At 45.0% G+C, this 22,010-nt stretch overlaps 1 protein-coding gene across 3 annotated transcripts in view; it reads left to right on the top strand.

The window, feature by feature from the left end:
- LOC308579379 (UDP-N-acetylglucosamine--peptide N-acetylglucosaminyltransferase 110 kDa subunit) overlaps positions 1-22,010 on the top strand; it is an 84,020-nt gene that overhangs the window by 47,219 nt on the left and 14,791 nt on the right. For all 3 annotated transcript variants that reach the window (XM_081180395.1, XM_081180396.1, XM_081180397.1), the window contains 6 exons: positions 340-498; positions 12,515-12,604; positions 15,225-15,350; positions 18,460-18,630; positions 18,743-18,859; positions 20,414-20,575. In XM_081180395.1, the coding sequence (XP_081036521.1) occupies positions 340-498; positions 12,515-12,604; positions 15,225-15,350; positions 18,460-18,630; positions 18,743-18,859; positions 20,414-20,575 (825 nt within the window). The remainder of the gene's footprint in view (positions 1-339; positions 499-12,514; positions 12,605-15,224; positions 15,351-18,459; positions 18,631-18,742; positions 18,860-20,413; positions 20,576-22,010) is intronic.

Here is a 22,010-nt window from a genome sequence, read left to right as displayed (position 1 = left end):
ACTGCCTTGGCGGATGTCTATGGTTGCCCCCTTGGTCCCTCCCTCGGTGGGGTGCCGTGTATGTGCTCTCAGGCTTGGGGAATTCTGGCGGGATGCCCTGTTCCTGCTGCCTACATGACTTCCTGCTTCTTGGCTCATGGAGGGAGGTGGAGCCCAAATTCGTTCAAATGTCGGAATGAGGAGAGTTGGTTAAAGCATAGATTTTCTGCGTGTCTTTCTTGGGCTGTCAAGTCAAAGGTATGTATATTTGTAACATTGGAACAACTTCAAAGATGTGGCTTCATGTCCCCCACCCCCATGTCATTTCCGTAACCCGGCTTTCTTGAATCCCCTTGCCAGATCAACGTGCTCCACAAGCCGCCTTACGAGCACCCCAAGGACCTGAAAGGCAGTGAGGGCCGGCTCCGCGTTGGCTACGTGAGCTCTGACTTTGGGAACCACCCCACCTCCCATCTCATGCAGTCAATCCCAGGCATGCACAATTCGGACAAATTTGAGGTGAGGTGCACAAGAGGGCAGCTGTGTGAGTAGCTCAGGCGGCAGAGCGCTGAGACTCTGAATCTTGGGGTCATGGGTACGAGCCCCACGTTGGGCCAAACGAATGAATACAGCCTAGGACCGTCTCTCCATGGAGGATCTAACAGTCTGCAAATAAAAAAATGTTAGAGGTCCTGGGCTTCAGGGAAATTAGGCTGGCCTCGACCAGGGCCAGGGCCTTTTCAGCCTTGGCCCCGGACTGGTGGAACTCTCTGCCACAAGAGATCAGGACCCTGTGGGATCTGACATCTTTCTGCAGGGCCTGTAAGATGGAGTTATTCCGCCGGGCCTTTGGTTCAACCTGACTCCCCTTCTCTTTTTGTGTAAGGACTAGTATGAAAGAGGCCTCCCAGTGTTCTCACAGGCCCATATAAGAGTTGAGCCTGATGAGCGTTTACTGTTCCCAACCCTAATCCTGCGGAAAGCCATCTAATTGGATTTGAATTTGATCCTGACTTGTTCTCAGGAGGTAATTTCGTTATTGCTTGATTTTATACCAGTGTTACATATTTGGTGTTAGCCTCCCTGAGCCCGGTTTCGGACGGGGAGGGCAGGATACAAATAAAAGTTTTTATTATTATTATTATAATTATCATCATTATCCTCTTAATTTGCATCAGCCCTTGGTTGTAGCAATAAAACAACGAGATGATCTGCAAGGAATAGAAATGAAAAATCAATGATATCAAATACATTTGAGGGTTTTGAATCGAGAGTGGACCTTATTCTGACTGCCCCAGCTCAAAACCCGGCCGCCTTTGCCGTCACCTGCTCCTCTTGATCTGCCAAGAGAGGACTCTGGGGTAGTGGTTGGGCAACCCGGAACGGGCAATAAAGGAGGGGTAATCATCTCACGACAAACCTAGACAGCATCTTAAAAAGCAGAGACACCACCTTGCCAACAAGGTCCGTATAGTAAAAGCTATGTTTTCCCAGTAGTGATGTATGGAAGTGAGAGCTGGACCATAAAGAAGGCTGATCGCCGAAGAATTGATGCTTTTGAATTCTGGTGCTGGAGGAGACTCTTGAGAGTCCCATGGACTGCAAGAAGATCAAACCTCTTCATTCTGAAGGAAATCAGCCCTGAGTGCTCCCTGGAAGGACAGATACTGAAGCTGAGGCTCCAAGACTTTGGCCACCTCATGAGAAGAGAATAATAGAATCATAGAGTTGGAAGAGACCACAAGGGCCATCGAGTCCAACCCCCTGCCAAGCAGGAAACACCATCAGAGCACTCCTGACATATGGTTGTCAAGCCTCTGCTTAAAGACCTCCAAAGTAGGAGACTCCACCACACTCCTTGGCAGCAAATTCCACTGTCAAACAGCTCTTGCTGTCAGGAAGTTCTTCCTAATGTTTAGGTGGAATCTTCTTTCTTGTAGTTTGGCTCCATTGCTCCGTGTCCGCTTCTCTGGAGCAGCAGAAAACAACCTTTCTCCCTCCTCTATGTGACATCCTTTTATATATTTGAACATGGCTATCATATCACCCCTTAACCTCCTCTTCTCCAGGCTAAACATGCCCAGCTCCCTTAGCCGTTCCTCATAAGGCATCGTTTCCAGGCCTTTGACCATTTCAGTTGCCCTCCTCTGGACACGTTCCAGTTTGTCAGTGTCCTTCTTGAATTGTGGTGCCCAGAACTGGACACAAAACTCTAGGTGAGGTCTGACTAGAGCAGAATACAGTGGCACGATTACGTCCCTTGATCTAGATGCTATACTCCTATTGATGCATCCCAGAATTGCATTGGCTTTTTTAGCTGCCGCGTCACACTGTTGGCTCATGTCAAGTTTGTGGTCAACCAAGACTCCTAGATCCTTTTCACATGTACTGCTCTCAAGCCAGGTGTCACCCATCTTGTATTTGTGCCTCTCATTTTTTTTCCCCAAGTGCAATACTTTACATTTCTCCCTGTTAAAATTCATCTTGCTTGTTTTGGCCCAGTTCTCTAATCTGTCAAGGTCGTTTTGAAGTGTGATCCTGTCCTCTGGGGTGTTAGCCACCCCTCCCAGTTTGGTGTCATCTGCAAATTTGATCAGGATGCCCTTGAGTCCATCATCCAAGTCGTTGATAAAGATGTTGAATAAGACCGGGCCCAAGACAGAACCCTGTGGCACCCCACTAGTCACTCTTCTCCAGGATGAAGAGGAACCATTGATGAGAACCCTTTGGGTTTGGTCAGTCAGCCAGTTACAAATCCACTTAGTGGTAGCATAGTCAAGACCGCATTTTACCAGCTTCTTTACAAGAATATCATGGGGCACCTTGTCAAATGCCTTGCTGAAATCAAGGTAGGCTACATCCACTGCGTTCCCTTCATCTACCAGGCTTGTAATTCTGTCAAAAAAGGAGATCAGGTTAGTCTGACATGACTTATTTTTCAGAAATCCATGCTGACTATTGGTATCACAGCATTCCTTTCTAGGTGCTCACAGACTGTTTGCTTAATGATCTGCTCCAGAATCTTCCCTGGTATTGATGCCAGACTGACTGGGCGCTAATTATTTGGGTCCTCTCTTTTCCCCTTTTTGAAAATAGGGACAACATTTGCCCTCCTCCAGTCTGCCAGGACTTCGCCTGTTCTTCAGGAATTCTCAAAGATGATTGCCAGTGATTCTGAGATCACATCTGCCAGTTCTTTTAATACTCTTGGATGCAGTTCATCTGGCCCTGGAAACTTGAATACATCTAAACTAGCCAAGTATTCTTGTACTATCTCCTTAGTTAGTCTGGGCTGTGTTTCCTTTGCTGAATCATTTGCTCCAAATTCTTCAGGTCGGGCATTGTTTTCTTTATCAGAGAAGACTGAGGCAAAGAAGGCATTGAGGAGTTCAGCCCTTTCTGTGTCCCCTGTTTGCATTTCACCATCTTCTCCTCTGAGTGACCCCACTGTTTCTTTGTTCTTCCTTTTGCTACGAACATACCCATAAAAGCCTTTTTTGTTGCTTTTAACCTCTCTAGCCAGCCTGAGTTCATTCTGTGCTTTAGCTTTTCTGACTTTGTGTCTGCACGTGCTGGCTATTTGTTTGAATTCCTCTTTGGTGGTTTCCCCCTTTTCCATTTTTTGTACACATCCTTTTTAAATCTTAACTCAGTTAAAAGTTGTTTAGATAGCTACCCTGGCTTCTTTAGGCACCTTCCATGTTTCTGTCTCATTGGTATTGCCTGACGTTGTGCTTTTACTATCTCCCTCTTAACAAACTCCCAGCCATCATGAACTCCCTTTCCTTTTAGTATTACTGTCCATGGGATCTCACCCAGCATTTCCTGGATTTCCTGGAAAAGACCCTGGTGTTGGGAAAGATGGAGGGCACAAGGAGAAGGGGACGACAGAGGACGAGATGGTGGGACAGTGTTCTCGAAGCTACCAGCATGAGTTTGACCAAACTGCGGGAGGCAGTGGAAGACAGAAGTGCCTGGCATGCTCTAGTCCAGGGGGTCACGAAGAGTTGGACACGACTAAACAACAACACAATCATCTCCGCAAGGCTTTTTATAAAGCACATGCACTACCGATTTGGTGCTACATGGGACATGAGCGTTTCCCATGTGGAATCTGTCGGAATCGTCCCTCGAGTCCAGTCCAGGGCGAGACATTTGATCTTGCAAGGTTCAAAGCTGTCTGCATTTTGGGATTGCTTGGTGATGCAGATCAGGTGCTGGAGAGTTGAAATGGGACGGTGGGAAATTTCCTGATGGCAGTCAAGTTGTTCTGACACTTGAGATCATTTAGGCACTGACAGATTAGACCAGGCATCCCCAGCCGTCGGCCCTTCAGATGTTTTGGACTACAATTCCCATCATCCCTGACCACTGGTCCTGTGAGGTAGGGATCATGGGAGTTGTAGGCCAAAAACATCTGGAGGGCCGCAGGTTGGGAATGCCTGGATTAGACTGTTTGCTTGACTAAAACCCAAAGTCAGTATCTGTTGTGGGGATAAGCCACAAGAGGGAAGCTCTTGGGCAAAGATTCCCACATTGCAGGGGGTCAGCCTAGATGAGCCTCGTGGCCCTTTCAAACTCCCTAGTTCTATGATTATATATTAGCAATTGCTTCATCATTGAGGAAAGCTGTGATGGTTCATGCGCTTCGTAAATTCTGGCCTTTTCCTGCGATGTTTGGGAAAGATGGGCTTTGTCTACTGTTTATCGGCCTGTGTTTTGCTGCGCCTCACGTGCTCCCTGCTCAAGTGACCCTCAAATGTATTTTATACAATGGACTTTTTATTTCCATTCTTGATTGATATTTATTACGGCCATTGGCCCGTCACATGACAGTTTCCCACCAACATATATATACTTAAACCTCCAAATTTAAAACAGCTAAAAACTTACAAAAACAGACAAGAACCAAAGCAAAATAAGCAAAAGACCCAACAACATACATTACAATAAATTTGCAACATAGACATCGTCCTCTGCTCATAAATTAATAAAAGACCTCAGTGGTGATATCACCTAGTTACATCCTAAAACATATATCATGGTTTAAAAGGGTCATCCGAGCCGCACAGGAGTCCGTTTTTCTTCTTTAGGGATAGGACGCTGATCAAGAATCTGGCAACCGTGAGTGATCTTAGGGGATCTTCATCATTTAGTAGATATCTCAGTTTGGCTTCATTCCAATCATCGGCGATTCCCTTTAGATATGGATCAAGAAACTTGCTCCTGGCCGATGAGTGAGAAGCACAATCAAAGATTATGTGATGCAACGATTCCGGTGCCCCACAATTACAATCGCATAAGAGCGATATCTGTCCATTGGAAAATCTATTTCTCAGCACGTTCGATGAGAAGGCGTTGAATCTTGCCTTTATAAAGGCATATCTATGATTCGAAGAAGTTAAGGAATTCAAATAGTTTGGGAGCCTTAAGAGGGGTAATAAACCAAGGTTTTGAGGTGAGCAGGTACCATTGCCCAACACCATTTTCTGCTGCAAATCCATCTCCTCTAGTTTACAGGTTACTGTTCTTTTAGCTGGAACTATGTCCTGCTCTAGTAATTTAGATGGGGAGATTCCCATTGCCGTAATTTTCAGTTGTAAATTTTTTACCCATGGGCTCTGCAAATCATCTCTCCACATACATTGTATCAAATACAAGTTTGGGAGATTGTGCCATAGAGATAACCAGTGACAGAGTATGTGCTTCCACAGGGCGTTTTCCAGGGATACAATATTAAGTTCCATGTGTAACGCTGTATTACTTACACAGTTGGGCAGTTTCAATATCCCTCTTAAAAACTGATTTTGAATAACCTGTAGGTGAGATAGGTTGACAAAAGTCCCCCAAGTTGAGATGGCATAAGCAATTGTCGGGATCACCTTGGCCTTGAACACTTTCAATGTGGAGGGCTCCATCGGTGAAGAAGAATCGCAAGATCACCAAGGAGATAGCTTTGGCTCTGTTTGTAACATAAGCTACATGGGCCTTCCATCTAAGGTTACGTTGTAACCAAACTCCCAAGTATTGGAATCTATAAACTTGTTCGATGACTCTCCCATCAATTCTCCAATTATGGAGTTTCCGGCTCTTTGAGAAAACTAGGATCTTAGATTTTCCATAATTAATTGTAAGGGAATTTGTGTTACAATATGATCCAAAAAATTTTAAGGCCCTCCTGAGACCTACTCTAGAAAAGGAGAGGATGACTGCGTCATCCGCATATAGTAACAGAGGGCAACGATAAAGTGCTAGGCGGGGTGCGTGAATCCTTTCTTGAGCCTCTATTAGGGGAGTCCTCATGTCGCTTATGAATAAATTAAACAGGAATGGAGCCAATATACAGCCCTGTCGGACACGTCTGTTAATGGGAATTGAATTGGTGAGATCGCCCTCCGGGGTGAGTCTCACTGTGGCCACTGAGTTCTCATGGAGTTTAATTATTAGCCAGAGAAGCCTTCTGTCGATGCCCCAGCGGGTGAGTTTTTCCCAGAGGATGTTCCTGGGGATACTATCGAATGCTGCCTTTAGATCAATGAATGCCACAGAGTTGGCCACCCTTTGGGGTGGTATATTTCCAGGCAAGATGCTGTAAAATTAGAATATGATTAATTGTTGACTGTTTTGGGCGAAATCCAGCTTGTTCGGGCCCAATTAATTTTTTCTCTCCGGCCCATTGGGTAAGTCTGTTCAACAGGAAGCGGGCATACAGTTTCCCCACTATTGAGAGCAGACTGATATTTCTATAATTTCCTGGGTTGTCTGGTGAGCCCTTTTTGTGGATTGGAACGATAATAGCGTCCTTCCATACTTCCGGGATCATTCCAGAGTTGTTAACGGCATCAAAAATGGTCGCCAGGACTTTAGCCCACCAGTCCGCATGGTATTTTATAGCTTCTGCTGGGATCAGGTCTGGCCCAGGCGCTTTCCCTGTTTTGAGTTTAACGATCAAATCATGGATGTCCTCCGGATCAGTGGGGGGCCAGAGGGGAAGCTGTTCTTGAAATTCATCTCTTGTGTTAGCAGTACAGTCAGTTGTGGCAAAATAATTTTTTAAGTATGATTCCCAAACCGGGGCAGGAATAATAGTTAAAGGGTATCTTTTAGTTCTTTTATTTACCAGGAGCCAAAATTGTCTGGAGTTCCGTAATGATGAGGCTTCTATGATTGCCCGCCATTGATTCACTTGCCATTCCTGTCTAGCTCCCTTTTGAATTTGCTTGTAGGCCGATTTTGCTTGGAAATATTCTTTTGGCAGGACCGTTGCTTTATACTCTTTGTAGATGTTACCAAGAAGTTGTCTAGCCTGTTTACAAGCACTACTGAACCACAATGCACCTATCTTCCTTTGTGTTCGATTTATTTTATGCATCGGGACAGAGAAAAAAGACGTTAGATCTTCTGACAGATTCGAGAATAGTCTTAGAGTTTGGTCATAATCGTAATAATCCTCGATTAAGTCTGAATATGCTTGTTTTAGCTCTTGTTGAAAATATGCTGAGTATTTTTGGGCCTGTAGTTCGGACCATTTTACACTTTTGATTTGCAATACTGAGTTCGTAATCAGATGTGTTGGGTGCCTGTCTCCATCTGGGGTCCAGTCTATAGTCATTGTGGCGACCAACGGTAGGTGGTCGCTCAGTTGAATATTTTCAACTTTAAAATGGGAAAATTTGGGGAAAATGTCATGAGATACTAACATATAATCCAGGACACTGTTTGCAGAGGAGCTTATGTGTGTAAAATCACCCGGTACGTCTGGCGGGCAGTTCCCGTTTAGAATCACTAAGTTTAGACGTAGTACCAATTGGTAAAGAAGGGTTCCTGCTTCATTTACCCTTTTGTCTTTGGAAAGTCTTTGAGTATGGAGGGCGAGATCATTAATGAATTCTGGGGTTATCCACCATTTGGCTTTGATTAAAGACTTCCAGTTTGTTGCAATGCGAGCATTGAAGTCCCCTGCTATAACATTGGGTATATTGGGGTATTTGGAGAGACAAAGAGTAAGATGTTCCTCCAAAATTCCCCATTTATTGTATAAGTCTGCAGTGTTGCCTCCAGGAGGAAGATAGACATTTGTTATAACAAGTTCAAAATTTTTCCCCGTAATCAGGGCTGTAATTGCAAAGGTGGATGCATTTACAAGCGTGAGTTTTGCCTGTATTTTCAAGGAAATTGCTATAACTAATCCTCCACTAGGCCGGCCTCCTTTAGTAGATGGGCATGCCGGTAGTGATGTAACATCAAAACCATTAATATCTACTCTCCCCTCTTCCCATGTTTCTTGTAAAAGAATTACTTGGTGTAAGTTTATTAGTTTTACAAGGTCCGGGTCGGATTTTTTCCCCTTCCAACCTGCTATGTTCCAGCTTAAAAAGGAGAACGGGGGGGGGGGGGGAGATTTGACTGGGGTTTGGGTAGTCACAATGGAGATGGGGGGAACGCTGATCTTGGGTTGTCAGATTTAAAGAAGTCAGTAATTTTCCTTTGACTAATAGTAGATGACTTCTCTCCTTTTGACGCAGGTGTGCCTCTTGAGCTGTTTGTAATTATGCTCTGCTCGCTCAGTCCTATAGGGGTAGTGTCCTGGTTTGGTCTGATCTCCTCTCTGAAATCCCTTGTTTTATCAGAGAGCTTATCACCTAGGGGGACAGAGATTAGGTCGGTACAAGTTTTAGCTATTATTAGATTTTCCTTCCATGGGTATATCATCTTATTTATATGGCCCAAGGGATCTTCTGTCCAGTCCGTATCGATAACAGATTGAACTTCTAGATCAGGGGTGTCAAACTCAAATTCATCGGGGGCCGCATCAGCAGTTTGGTCACCCTCAAGGGGCCGGTTGTATCTGTAGGACTATGTGTCCACTCTTTATTATCATAAATTATTGTCATTGCATTCAATTATTACTGTTTTTTGTAATAATGTAAGTAATAACTAGCTCTGAAAGCAGAAACATAGTCAGAATAATGGCAAGTAGACATTCAAATGTACAATTATTGTACAATTTATTGGAAAATGGTTTTTGGTAACAGACAGTAATTTATTTATTTTTTAAACATACAAATATTGCTAAACAATTTTAAACAACTCTTGTTGAGACATTTCATTCTGAATCTACTACCCAGAGCCAGGCAGAGGATGATGGCAGGTGGGTGTCCTGCCCGCCACCAACATAAATCCTGGCTATGTCCATGATGTCGTGGTTCACCCTTGAGTTTAGAATAGCTCCCCAAGCCCTCCTCCCCGCCCCAACGGCCTCCAGCCCATCTGGCGATGGCGGGGAGCCCCGGTGGCTCCCTCTCTGCCCGCCCGGACCCCTGGCAGCCTTACGTGAACCCGCCTCGGCTGGAGCAGGAGCACTGGCGGAGACGGCGGCAGCAGAGCCACCGAGCTTTGTGCTGGCGGCGGTAGCAACGACGGGAGGGGGCCTGCCGGTGGCTCGGATTGCGCCCGCCTGCCTTGGACTCCCGCGGACCTCTCTCCCTCCGCAGCCCTCCTCCCCGCTCGGGAGCCTTATGGGGGGTGGCAGGAAGCGCCTCTGCCCTTTCCTGCCTGCGGGGAGTATGCGGCGGCCGGGCTGGGCGCGCAGGCTCTGAGAGGCAGCCCTGGCACCAGCAACTGACCAGTGGCCTTTGCGGCGGCGGCACCAGCAGCACCGGCGGCGGCAGCCTGCCCCCCCCCACTCCAAACATGAGCCCCCCCCTTGGGGAAATAAGCCCCCTTTCCTCGGGGGCGCATGGAGTGCCTTTTGCCCTCTTCCCCCACCCATAGCATCTCCCTTTCCAGCGCCCTCCCTCCGCCAGCCCGGTGCTTGGAGGCTTCTATGAGTGTCCGCTTGGGGGGAGGCCAGCAGGAAGGTAGCCCCCCTCGCCCCAGCGGCGGCCTGGCTCCGGGAGGAGGAAGAGGAGGAGGACTATGTCTTTGCTCACCGCGCTGGCGATGAGCGCAATGCCGAGGCGCACCAGCGCTGCCCGGTGGTCACCCTTGACCCGCCCCAGCAACACTTCCGCTGTCCCCGCAGCCCTCCACCCTGGCCAGCAGCCGCTTGGAAAAGGGCTCGTCATGGTCCAGCCGCTCTCTGGGCGCTCGCTGCCGCCACTCCATCGCCTCCTGCGCCGACGAGCAGCCTCACATTGGCAACTACCGCCTCCTCAAGACCATCGGGAAGGGAAACTTCGCCAAGGCCAAGCTGGCCAGGCACATCCTGACAGGAAGGGAGGTGGCTATAAAAATAATCGACAAGACGCAGCTGAATCCAACGAGCCTCCAGAAGCTCTTCCGAGAAGTGAAGAGTTTGGAATCCCCCCCCCCCATATTAAAATTGGAGCGATTAGTTCAGTGGGAGCAGCAGAGACCCTCGCTTTCCCGCAGCTCGCTGTTTTCTTTTACACCTAACCTGGCTGTGCGCCCGGGAAAAGATCAAAGCGGAGCGAAAAGATATAGTAAAGAGGCTTGGCAGGGTTTTTGCCCCGCAAATCACGCTTGCTTGGCTCGGGGGTGTGTGTGTTGTGTGTGTGTTTCCCTCTTCTCCTTTCCCCCTCCCACTTCTCCCTGGGTTTCCTGACGGCGCACAGCGCTGCGCTCAGCAGACGGCTGGGCTGCTTCACCGCCTGGTGCGCTCAGAGTGGGCGCACGTGTTTGGGGCTGCCTGGGATTGGCCGCGACGGGGATCCGGCGGGCGCTGCCACCTGGCGGGCTTGCTGATCCCGTATCCGGAGGCTTTCTCTCTCCCGTCCTTTTAGAGTCTAAATAAAAGAATAATAAAAGGTGAAGGCTGGCGGCCGGCGGCGGCTACACGGGCCACATGACGAGGTCTGGCGGGCCGGATTTGGCCCGCGGGCCTTGTGTTTGACACCCGTGTTCTAGATCATCAGCTAGGGATTCTCCGTCCGATAATGATGACTCCAGGTCAGGCATTGAGGAATGTGTCGAAATTTTGTTTACATTTTGCTGTTCTTTAGTAGATATATCCATTCTGGTTGGTACAGGATGAGCTGGTTCCAAATTAACTAATGAAGGTGGCGGGACGATTGTCTGTATCGTTGACTTGGATTTTATAGACCTATTTTGGGGCTGTGGGCTAAATTGGAGAAGGTCCACTGAGCCTTCAATGGCCCTGTTTGTTTGAATTTCTTTGTTTCCTATTTTACTTTTGGCCTGAAACATCATCTCTCTTAATTTGTCTAATTTATTTATTATTTTTTCTTTTTCTTGTGATTGTAATTCATCAAATGAATTCATAAGGGCGCTTTCACCACTGGATATTCTGGAACTACCCAAATTCATTCCTAGTTGTGGGCTGCAGACGATCTCCTCCGTTCTCTGTGGGGAGAGCAACATCTCTTTGTCTGGCGATTTTATAGAGCTTGTTTCTGAATCTAATGTCTCTTCCCCTTTTTCCACAAGTAGTGGATTTACTATGCTGTCCGCAAAAACCCTTGTGGGTATGATTTTTGTTTTTATGAATTTCCATTTTTTTCTTATTATTAATAAGGGTAATCTCAGCGAATGGAAGGCTAAAATAACTTTGTAAGGGTCATTTGATTGAGTTAGCGGAAGTAAAGCATGAAGATCGATATGAACTGTGCTTATTCTCAGGATTTTACTTAGGGCAATTTTAGCTCCTTCTAAGCTTGACCAGTCCCATATCTCTGACCTTATCGTTAGGCACACCTTCTTTGGTTGCAGTGTTAGATTTTGCTTACACATGAGATTGTTTAGTTTGTATTTTCTCATCCCCTTTGTCCCAGATTTTGGTGGGGCTATCCCTGGAGGTCCCCTCTGGTAGTTATATTTGAGGGCAATTTTGGCATCCATATCCATCACTTTTTCAGTTAGCTTGGAAATTGAGCACGTCAGAAAGTCTATCTTTTTAAATATACAGTCCAGTGTCCTAATGACTAATTGTAAATGGGAGGACTCATTTCCCAGCTGGTTCTCTTTATCCTGGATCTTTTTTCCATCCACGTCGGACCCACCTTTAATGGGAGTGCTCGTTAGATTACAAGTGTGTAAGATGGTATTTTGGGGCTTGGGAATGTTATTAGCTACATCCAAGTCACTTAGTGGAAGAAATCTATTGTGTGTAGTAACTGCTGCTTGAGGATTTGACTGGACTCTTCTTTCCTTAGCTTGGGGCTAGGGAGAAGCAGTAATTCCTCTGCTTCTCTGAGGCGTTTCCTCTTGCCCATAGCCACAGTAGATATGAGCTAAATAATATAAATAATACAGGAGAGAAGAAGGGAACTTCCTACCACAGTCAGTGATTTAGCTGTACAGCTGAGTATTTAACTCCAGGGATTTCTCCACAGTTCGTTGAAGAGCTATAATAAGAGTAAAATTCCGATAGAGATTTGCTCCTCTTGAGGGCTCTAGTAGATCTTCTCCAGCTCAGCCCTCTTCACGGTATATTCTTTGTATATTCTTTGTATATTGTATTGTTTTATTGCGATGCCCGATGCGAATAAAGATTCCTCCATTCATTCAGTGACTCTGGTCAGCCTCAGTTCTAAGCAATTCCTCTCTTTCTTAGGTCTTCTGCTATGCCCTCAGCCCCGACGACGGCACAAACTTCCGGGTCAAGGTGATGGCTGAAGCAAATCACTTTATTGACTTATCTCAGGTGAGAGCTCTTCCCCCCCGTATATCCTAAATACGCTCTTGCCCAGGCAACCTTTTCCGGAAGATATTTGTCATTTTGAGGAGTTTAGTGATCTGATATAAGAATACAGTGGTGCCTCGCAAGAAGAAATTAATTCGTTCTACGAGTTTTTTCGTCTTGCGAATTTTTCGTCTTGCGAAGCAATGCACCCTGGGTATTAACGGTTTTAAGAAAAAGGAAACAAACTTGCAAGACGTTTTCGTCTTGCGAAGCAAGGCCATAGGGAAATTCGTCTTGCGAAGCAACTCAAAAAACGAAAAACTCTTTCGTCTTGCGAGTTTTTCGTCTTGCGAGGCATTCGTCTTGCGAGGTACCACTGTAAGAATAATAAATTTTATTTATACCCCGGCCAAGACCAAGCACAGGGTGGCTAACACCAAATATATAATACATTAAAAACACAAAATCAAACGATTGGTTTAAAATACAATTCAAATCACATTTAAAATCAAAATAAAATTCAGAGATACGGTCATCCCTTCCTGCCTCTGTTTACTTCTCTATCTTTTGCTAAAGCTCTTTGATGGCAGAGAACAGCCTTTTAATGCATAATCTGGCGGAAGGAAGAAGCTATAATGCAGGATACCATCTGTTCTTGGATGCTATACGTTGTTTGGACGAATGTGCAATATCAGAAGAGGGGGCTAAATCATGAATAATCAGCACTAGTAGATTCTTCAGGTATCTGAAGAAGTGTGCATGCACATGAAAGCTTATACCCAGAACAAACTTAGTTGGTCTCTAAGGTGCTAAAGGTAAAGGGACCCCTGACCATTAGGTCCAGTCATGACCGACTCTGGGGTTGCGGCGCTCATCTCGCTTTATTGGCCGAGGGAGCCTGCGTACAGCTTCCGGGTCATGTGGCTAGCATGACTAAGCCGCTTCTGGCGAACCAGAGCAGCACACGGAAACACCGTTTACCTTCCTGCCAGAAGAAGGTACCTATTTATCTACTTGCACTGGCATGCTTTCGAACTGCTAGGTTGGCAGGAGCAGGGACCGAGCAACAGGAGCTCACCCCATGGTGGGGAATCGAACCGCCGACCTTCTGATCGGCAAGCCCTAGGCTCAGTGGTTTAGACCACAGCGCCACCCGCGTCCCTCTCTAAGGTGCTACTGGACAATAATATATATATATATAGAGAGAGAGAGAGAGAGAGAGAGATGTATAGATATATATAGATATATTTCGACTGCACTAGCTAGTGAGGCAAACCATCCAGGCTAGCAATCAATAACCTATAAATCAGACTTTTGGGCATAGCTCGGAAAATCATGTATGAACTCATGGCCGAAGGGTTGTGCAACCGGGGGCGGGGGGGTCACTTAGCCGCTTCTCAGGGGCTTCCCAGTAGCAGGTCGAAGTGCTTGCTTGGTAATGTATATAACAAGGTGGATTTGATTTAAATCACTAATCGGTGTCCAAACTCTTTTCAAAGAGGGCCAGATTTGATGAAGTGAACATGCGCAAGGGCCATCCAAAGTTGTTGAGCTTTTTTTAGGATTGAAAGGATCTAGCCCTTGCCTTTGCCCTAGCTGTAAGCCCCAAACCTTAACTCTTAACAGTAAACAGTAATTTTCTTAGCCTAAGCCTAACCCCACCTCCAGCCTTAGCCTTTGCCCTAATTCTAAACCCTAAACTACATTTCAGATGATTCCTGGATGCTCTCAAGTCATGGGTGCAGAGTAGTGCTTCAGATACCCTGCCCACTTTTTGTCATGGAGCACGTATCCCAAGCTTTGGCAATCTGGCCAAAACAGCTCCCTTTCCTGCAGTGTGGGATTTTGCAAAAGCCACGGAAAGTGCACTGTATGCGGGAAAGAAGCTCAGAAGGACCATTCAAGGGCTCATACATGGTTGCCAGGTTGTCAAGGCAACCTTAGCAGATGTACTACTACTACAGTGGTGCCTCGGGTTGCATGTGCTTCAGGTTGCAGACTCCGCTAACCCAGAAATAGTGCTTCAGGTTAAGAACTTTGCTTCAGGATGAGAACAGAAATTGTGCTCCGGCAGCAGCAGGAGGCCCCATTAGCTAAAGTGGTGCTTCAGGTTAAGAACAGTTTCATGCTAAAGCTATTTTGGGTCATCTGCATACCATCCCTTGCTTTTTCAGTTGTTAACAGTCGCCAGCAGGTTGACCATACCCACTGAATCCTACTACCCTTCAGAGAAAATCCCCAACCCACCCTCCCACTATACAGTGGTACCTCGGGTTACATACGCTTCAAGTTACATACGCTTCAGGTTACAGACACTGCTAACCCAGAAATAGTGCTTCAGGTTAAGAACTTTGCTTCAGGAAGAGAACTGAAATTGTGCTCCGGCGGCAGCAGGAGGCCCCATTAGCTAAAGTGGTGCTTCAGGTTAAGAACAATTTCAGGTTAAGTACGGACCTCCGGAACGAACTAAGTACTTAACCTGAGGTATCACTGTACTACTACTTTATTACTTAAAGTACCCCACCCATTTGACTGGGTTTCTCCAGCCACTCAGGGCGGCTTACAACAAGAGATGAAAAACATATTAAAATATCAGGCATTCAAAACTTCCATAAACGTGCTTCTAATGTTTGTGTTTTAGGTCCCGTGCAACGGCAAGGCGGCAGACCGCATTCACCAAGACGGCATACATATCCTGATCAACATGAATGGCTATACCAAAGGAGCCCGCAACGAGCTGTTTGCTCTCCGGCCGGCACCGATCCAGGTAAAGGAAGTCACAGTGAAATGTTCATCATACAGTGATTCCTTGATTCTCAAATTTCATCTGTTCTGGAAGTCCATTCCGAAACCAAAGCGTTCCCAAACCAAGGCGCGCTTTCCTATAGAAAGGAATGCAAAAGGGATTAATCCGTTCCAGACTTTGAAAAACAACCACTCAAACAGCCATTGAACATGAATTTTATTCTCTAACAAGATCATTGATCCCTCAAATGAAAGCAATCACCAATGTTCTGTACTATAAAATAAATAAGACAGTGTGGTAGATCATAGAATCATAGAGTTGGAAGAGACCACAAGGGCCATCGAGAAATCCATGCTGACTATTGGTGATTTGCACAAATTGGGCCAATCACCAATAGTCAGCTAAAAAAGCCAATGCAATTCTGGGCTGCATCAATAGGAGTATAGCATCTAGATCAAGGGAAGTAATAGTGCCACTGTATTCTGCTCTGGTCAGACCTCACCTGGAGTACTGTGTCCAGTTCTGGGCACCACAGTTCAAGAAGGACACTGACAAACTGGAACGTGTCCAGAGGAGGGCAACCAAAATGGTCAAAGGCCTGGAAACGATGCCTTATGAGGAACGGCTAAGGGAGCTGGGCATGTTTAGCCTGGAGACGAAGAGGTTAAGGGGTGATATGATAGCCATGTTCAAATATATAAAAGGATGTCACATAGAGGAGGGAGAAAGGTTGTTTTCTGCTGCTCCAGAGAAGCGGACACGGAGCAATGGATCCAAACTACAAGAAAGAAGATTCCACCTAAACATTAGGAAGAACTTCCTGACAGTAAGAGCTGTTTGACAGTGGAATTTGCTGCCAAGGAGTGTGGTGGAGTCTCCTACTTTGGAGGTCTTTAAGCAGAGGCTTGACAACCATATGTCAGGAGTGCTCTGATGGTGTTTCCTGCTTGGCAGGGGGTTGGACTCGATGGCCCTTGTGGTCTCTTCCAACTCTATGATTCTATGATTTTAACAACTAAAGTCATTGTTTGGATGTGGGGCTTCTATCCGTTTCCGCAGTCACACAATCAATTAATCAGTAGCTGAACTGGGTCCACACAGTCACAAAAACAAATTGACCGAAGAACAGAAATGCAAAATAGCAACAACAAAAGCACCAAACTTAATCTGTTCTGGAAGTCTATTTGACTTTCCAAAATACGTTTGAAAACTGGAACGCTTCCAGGTTTTCAGAGTTTGAGAACCAAGGTACCACTGCATGCCCAAAATATTCTTTACCGTAGTCGTAAGATGTTAACGCTGTGATGTTAAAAAATGTGATTAAGACATTAATATTTACAACCAGAGGAAGGTTTCATTTTTGCAAGAATAAATTTTCAGAGTGGTTTTGACAGTCCTATCAAAAATGACTGATTTGATTCTATTTGGACTGCTTTTCTGCTGTACTCGATTGGAAGGAGAAAAAGACTCATTCCCTTCATACCTGTCAGGGGTTCAGGAGCAGAGACGCAGAGAAGGGAGGAGACAGAGAGCGAGGGGGAGGAATACGAAGGAAAGATGAGTGGGGATGACGAACCGAGATCGCCGAGCTTATCCAGTGAGTCCGAGGATTCCCAGAAGGGAGCGCCAGCGGTCAGAGCAAGGGGGGAAAACAGGGGGACACCCCAGGAAGAAGGGTCCAGAGAGGGATCAGAGAGCAGCAGTTGGAGATCGGGACCCACGTACCCAGCCGGGAGCAGCGGGGAGGAAGGGGACCAGATATCGGGTTCCGGAGGCTTTCAGAAGGAGGGAGGGCATGAGTCAGGAGTAGTCACGCCCACCTCGGGGAGCGACGAAACGATCAAGAGGAAGGTGGAGAGTTGGGCGCGCGCGCCAAGTTCAAATGTAGCGGAAGCTGGCGCAGTAAGCAGCCCAGAGAGTGAGCCAGGTCCCAAAGCCCGCCGCAAGGAGGCGGCAGGGTCAGGGGGGTCCGCGTCAGAAGAGAGTAGGAAAGAAGAGACCCCGGGGGGCAGAAGGACCCAGAGACGGAAGGAAAGGCGCAGGAGGTGGAGCAAGGCTAGGGTATTAAGCTGGTGTGCTAGAGGCGGAGACTCAGATGGGTCTTCGCCGGTCTGACCTAGAAGAAGTAGGGCTGCACATTGCAGTTTGGAAATGGAACCTGTAATCCAATAAAGACTCTTTTAACCTGAACGCTGGCTAGCGTGGTCCTATGTGAGCTGGGACTGAGTGGCAGCCCTGACAATACCATTTAAACAATTTAAGTAAAAGAATAGCATTATGGCACATGTATCCATGTTTGTTAACGGATGTGGTTAAACAATTTTAAAAAAACAACAATTTAGGCTGAGTTTCTGCACACATGGAAAACTTTAAACAAATCCTTCTTTCACAATGGCTTTCGATGGAACTTATACAAAAAATCTTTAGAAAGATTTTTTCTCCCAAAGAACTTTATTTTAAAATCCACTTTGAATTGAAAATATCTGATTTAAGAAAATCCTTAATTATGTGATCAACTATCTTGTTTTATGCGGCCTTTTTGTAGATCTTGCCGAAAGACACAGTCCTCTTTAAGAAGGTGGGGTGTTTTGTTTTGTTTTGTTTTGTTTTGTTTTGTTTTGTTTTGTTTTGTTTTGTTTTGTTTGGCAAACTCTGGATAGCTTGCCAGAGGCCTTCCTCTTAAAAAAGAGACTGCATAAATTTAACCCAAGCTTAATTTTTGGGAATTTATAGAATAAGATTTGCACATGGACACTTCCTTTTTTGTCAAAAGTTTGTTCTTTATATTATTTATATTAATATATTATATTATATTATATTATATTATATTATATTTCTTATTTATATTATTATTCAGTGTATCTGAATAAGTGTGCACGTACACAAAAGCTTATACCAAGAACAAACTTATATGGTTACTGGACACTCTATATATATATGTAATTCTTGAATAAGTTTTTATAAAAAAAAGAAGCTCTGGATATCTTGCCTTGCTGCCTTATTGTATTTTAATCTTTTGTTGGAAGCCACCCAGAGTGGCTGGGAAAACCCAGCCAGATATAGGCGGTGTAGAAATAAATAATTATTATTAATAATAATAATTAACAACCCTCATTTGTTTGCCTTCCAGGCAATGTGGCTGGGATACCCGGGAACCAGCGGGGCCTTATTCATGGATTACATTATTACTGACCAGGAAACATCCCCGGTGGAAGTGGCGGAGCAATATTCAGAAAAACTGGCTTACATGCCGAATACCTTCTTCATTGGTGATCACGCCAATATGTTCCCGCACCTGAAGGTATTTGGGAAGAGGGGAACAGCCTGCTTCGTATCGCCGTCTTTTTTTCTTGGAAAAAAGCCCAGATCCAAATTGCCGTGTTTTTCAGATGCATTATATGTCTTTTTTTCAGAAAAAAGCCGTCATCGACTTCAAATCGAATGGTCACATCTACGACAACCGGATTGTTTTGAACGGTGTCGACCTGAAGGCATTCCTCGACAGCCTGCCTGACGTGAAAATAGTGAAGGTCAGGAAAATCCGGGCGTGTGTAGGTGGTTTTGGAGTCTAGCTCTCAGTAGTAGTAGTAGAGTAGTAGTAGTAGTAGTAGTAGTAGTAGTAATAAACTTATTTGTATCCCGTCTGAAACCGGACTCAGGGAGGCTAGCATCAAATACATCACATTAGTATAAAATCAAACTATTATTATTATTATTATTATTATTATTAACAATTTTTACTGCAAAGTAAATACATCAAAACAAAAGCATACATAAAGAATAATATCCAATAAAACAGTAAGAAGGAAAAAGTAAAGGAGGAAAAGAAAAGAAATGCAAAGAAAAGTAGAGTCAAAGAATAAAGAAAAGCATATTTCAATACAATAAATACTATTTTGCAAAATAATAATAATAGACTTCCATCACTCTCACAACCCTACCTTTCATATTTTATCTGTATTTCAGTATTATTTTCATCTGCATATATAAATGTGTATATATGTATATTTCCCCTTTTGAATTGAAATTGAAAATAAGAAACTTGAAAGAAGAAAGAGAAAGCGTGTTACGGTTGCATCTCGGGTTACAGACACTTCAGGTTACAGACTCTGCTAACCTGGAAGTAGCACCTCTGGTTAAGAACTTTACCTCAGGATGAGAACAGAAATTGCGAGCCAGCGGTGTGGGGGCAGCGAGAGGCCCCATCAGCTAAAGTGGTACCTCAGGTTAAGAACAGTTTCAGGTTAAGAATGGACCTCCGGCGCGAATTAAGTTCTTAACCCGAGGTACCACTGTATCCACAAGAGAAGAGCTTTCCCACAGGCATCGGACCAACACATGAGGAGTAAATAATAATAATAATAATAATAATAATAATAATAATAATAATAATAATAATAATAATAATATATTATTTATACCTCGCCCATCTAACTGGGTTTCCCCAGCCACTCTGGGCGGCTTCCAAGAGGAGGAGGAGGATAATAAATTATTTATACTCTGACTGGGTTTCCCGTCTAACAGGATGATATTATTATTATTATGCCCAGCCACTCTGGGCGGCTTCAAGCAAAAAATTAAAATACAACGAGGAGCCTTTTCAATCTATTTTTTCCCATGGCTTTTAAAATTGTGACATCTTGCCAAATGCAAGATGGTTCTTTTAAAATCACAGTGGTCCCTTGGTTCTCAAACTTCATCTGTTCCGAAAGTCTGTTCCGAAACCAAGGCGTTCCAAAACCAAGGCACACTTTCCCATGGGAAGGAATGCAAAAGGGATTAATAATCCCCCTTCTCCGTTCATTATATATCATTTCCCTTTTTTTATAATCACCTTGCAATCTTCCCGCGTACAATAGTTCTCCCCCCCCACTTTAAAATGCCTGAAATGCGGACACAATAAAGCCACAAGAGGGGTTGCTGTGTTGAAAACCTGATTGTAGCCGACTTTGTAGCAAAATCCATTTCACTTCTAATGCATGCTTCTAATGCACAGGAGTGGCAGTGAGGTGGTGGACATGGGGCTGGATGGGCGGGGTGTAAATAATAAATTATCATTATTATTCCATTATCTTGGCTTCCAGATGAAATGTCCGGATGGTGGGGACGATGGCGCCGCTGGGCTCAGCATGCCAGTCATTCCCATGAACACCATTGCTGAAGCTGTGATTGACATGATCAATCGTGGGCAGATTCAGATCACCATCAACGGATTCAACATCAGCAACGGGCTGGCAACAACTCAGGTGAGAGGATTGGGTGTTGTTTCCCCAATGTGTATAGTCTTCCTTTTGGTTATATACAATTGTGTATCCCCAACCTTCGGCCCTCCAGATGTTTTGAACTACAATTCCCATCATCCCTGACCACTGGTCCTGCTAGCTAGGGATCATGGGAGTTGTAGGCCAAAAACATCAGGAGGGCCGCAGGTTGGGGGGGTGCCTGGTTTATTCAAACCCTGCCAATGAGTCCAATTCTTTATGTTGCCCCTTCATATATATGTTGTAAATGGTTCCCATTCTCTTTTAAAGTCTTTTCTATCCTTTTCATGTAATTTATCTGTTAATTTTGCCAGTTCTGCATATCCCATAAGTTTCCCTTGCCATTGTTCTTTCGCTGGTATTTCTTCTGTCTTCCATGCTTGTGCTAATATAATTCTTGCTGCTGTTGTTGCATTGATAAATCATTTCTAATTTTCTTTTTCTAAATCTTGATCTAAAATTTCTAGGAGGAATGCTTCTGGTTTCTTAAGAAAAGTCTTTTTAAACATTTTTTTCCTAATTCAATATATATCATTCCCCATTTATTTCTAACCCTTTTGCATTCCCACCATATATTATAAAATGTACGGGATGGAGGGACTTTCGAGGAGCCATGGGGCTGGGGCTGCCCAGAAACAGAATCCGCCTGCAATTCAACGAGATGATGATGATAATTGATTAAGGAATGAATGAAAGAAGAATTTATTATGATTTATACCCCGCCCATCCAGCTTGCACAGAACTTGCACAGCCCTGAGCCTCTGTTTCCAAAAAGCAAGCTTGACCTTCTGAGAGAGTCCTGGGAGATTTGGCCCCCCAAAACAAGCTCAACAGCTTCAGCTTGGCCCCCTAAAAAAAGCCCAACAGCTTTGGCCCCCTAAAGAAAGCCCAACAGCTTCAGCCCCTTAAAAAAAATCTCAGCAGCTTGGGCCCCCTAAAAAAAGCTGACTGCTGAAAACATGGACAATTCTGTAACTCAGCCCCAGGAACAACAACTTTTACATCCTAAGAATGGTTGCGTTATTACGGAGACAGAGGGAGAGCTGATCAAAATTTGTCCCCCACAATGAAGCCAAGCCAATGACTGATTGAGCAGCCGCAATATTTTCTCGTGGAAAATAGCGGGTTGGGCCAACAAACTAGGGGACGAGACATTTTGTGAATACATAACATGTTTTGATGTGATAATGTTGCAGGAAACCTGGGCAACTGACAACATAGTCCTTGATGGTTACTTTGCCTATGAAATTAAGGCCTCTAAACTGCACGAAAGGGGAAGCGGGGGGGGGGGGCTAGTAACTCTGGTCTCCACTTCCTTGATGTCATAGGTTACTGAGTGTTCAGTTCTCGAGCACCTGGCGCAGGGGATCACCTTGCACTATGAGTCCAAGAGTATCGTCTCAGCTTACATTCCACCATA

The sequence above is a fragment of the Podarcis bocagei genome (assembly GCF_964188305.1).
Source record: "Podarcis bocagei genome assembly, chromosome: Z".
NCBI lineage: Eukaryota > Metazoa > Chordata > Lepidosauria > Squamata > Lacertidae > Podarcis > Podarcis bocagei.
Note: the sequence above shows the minus strand (reverse complement) of the source record. Positions and strands in the feature narration are given on the sequence as shown.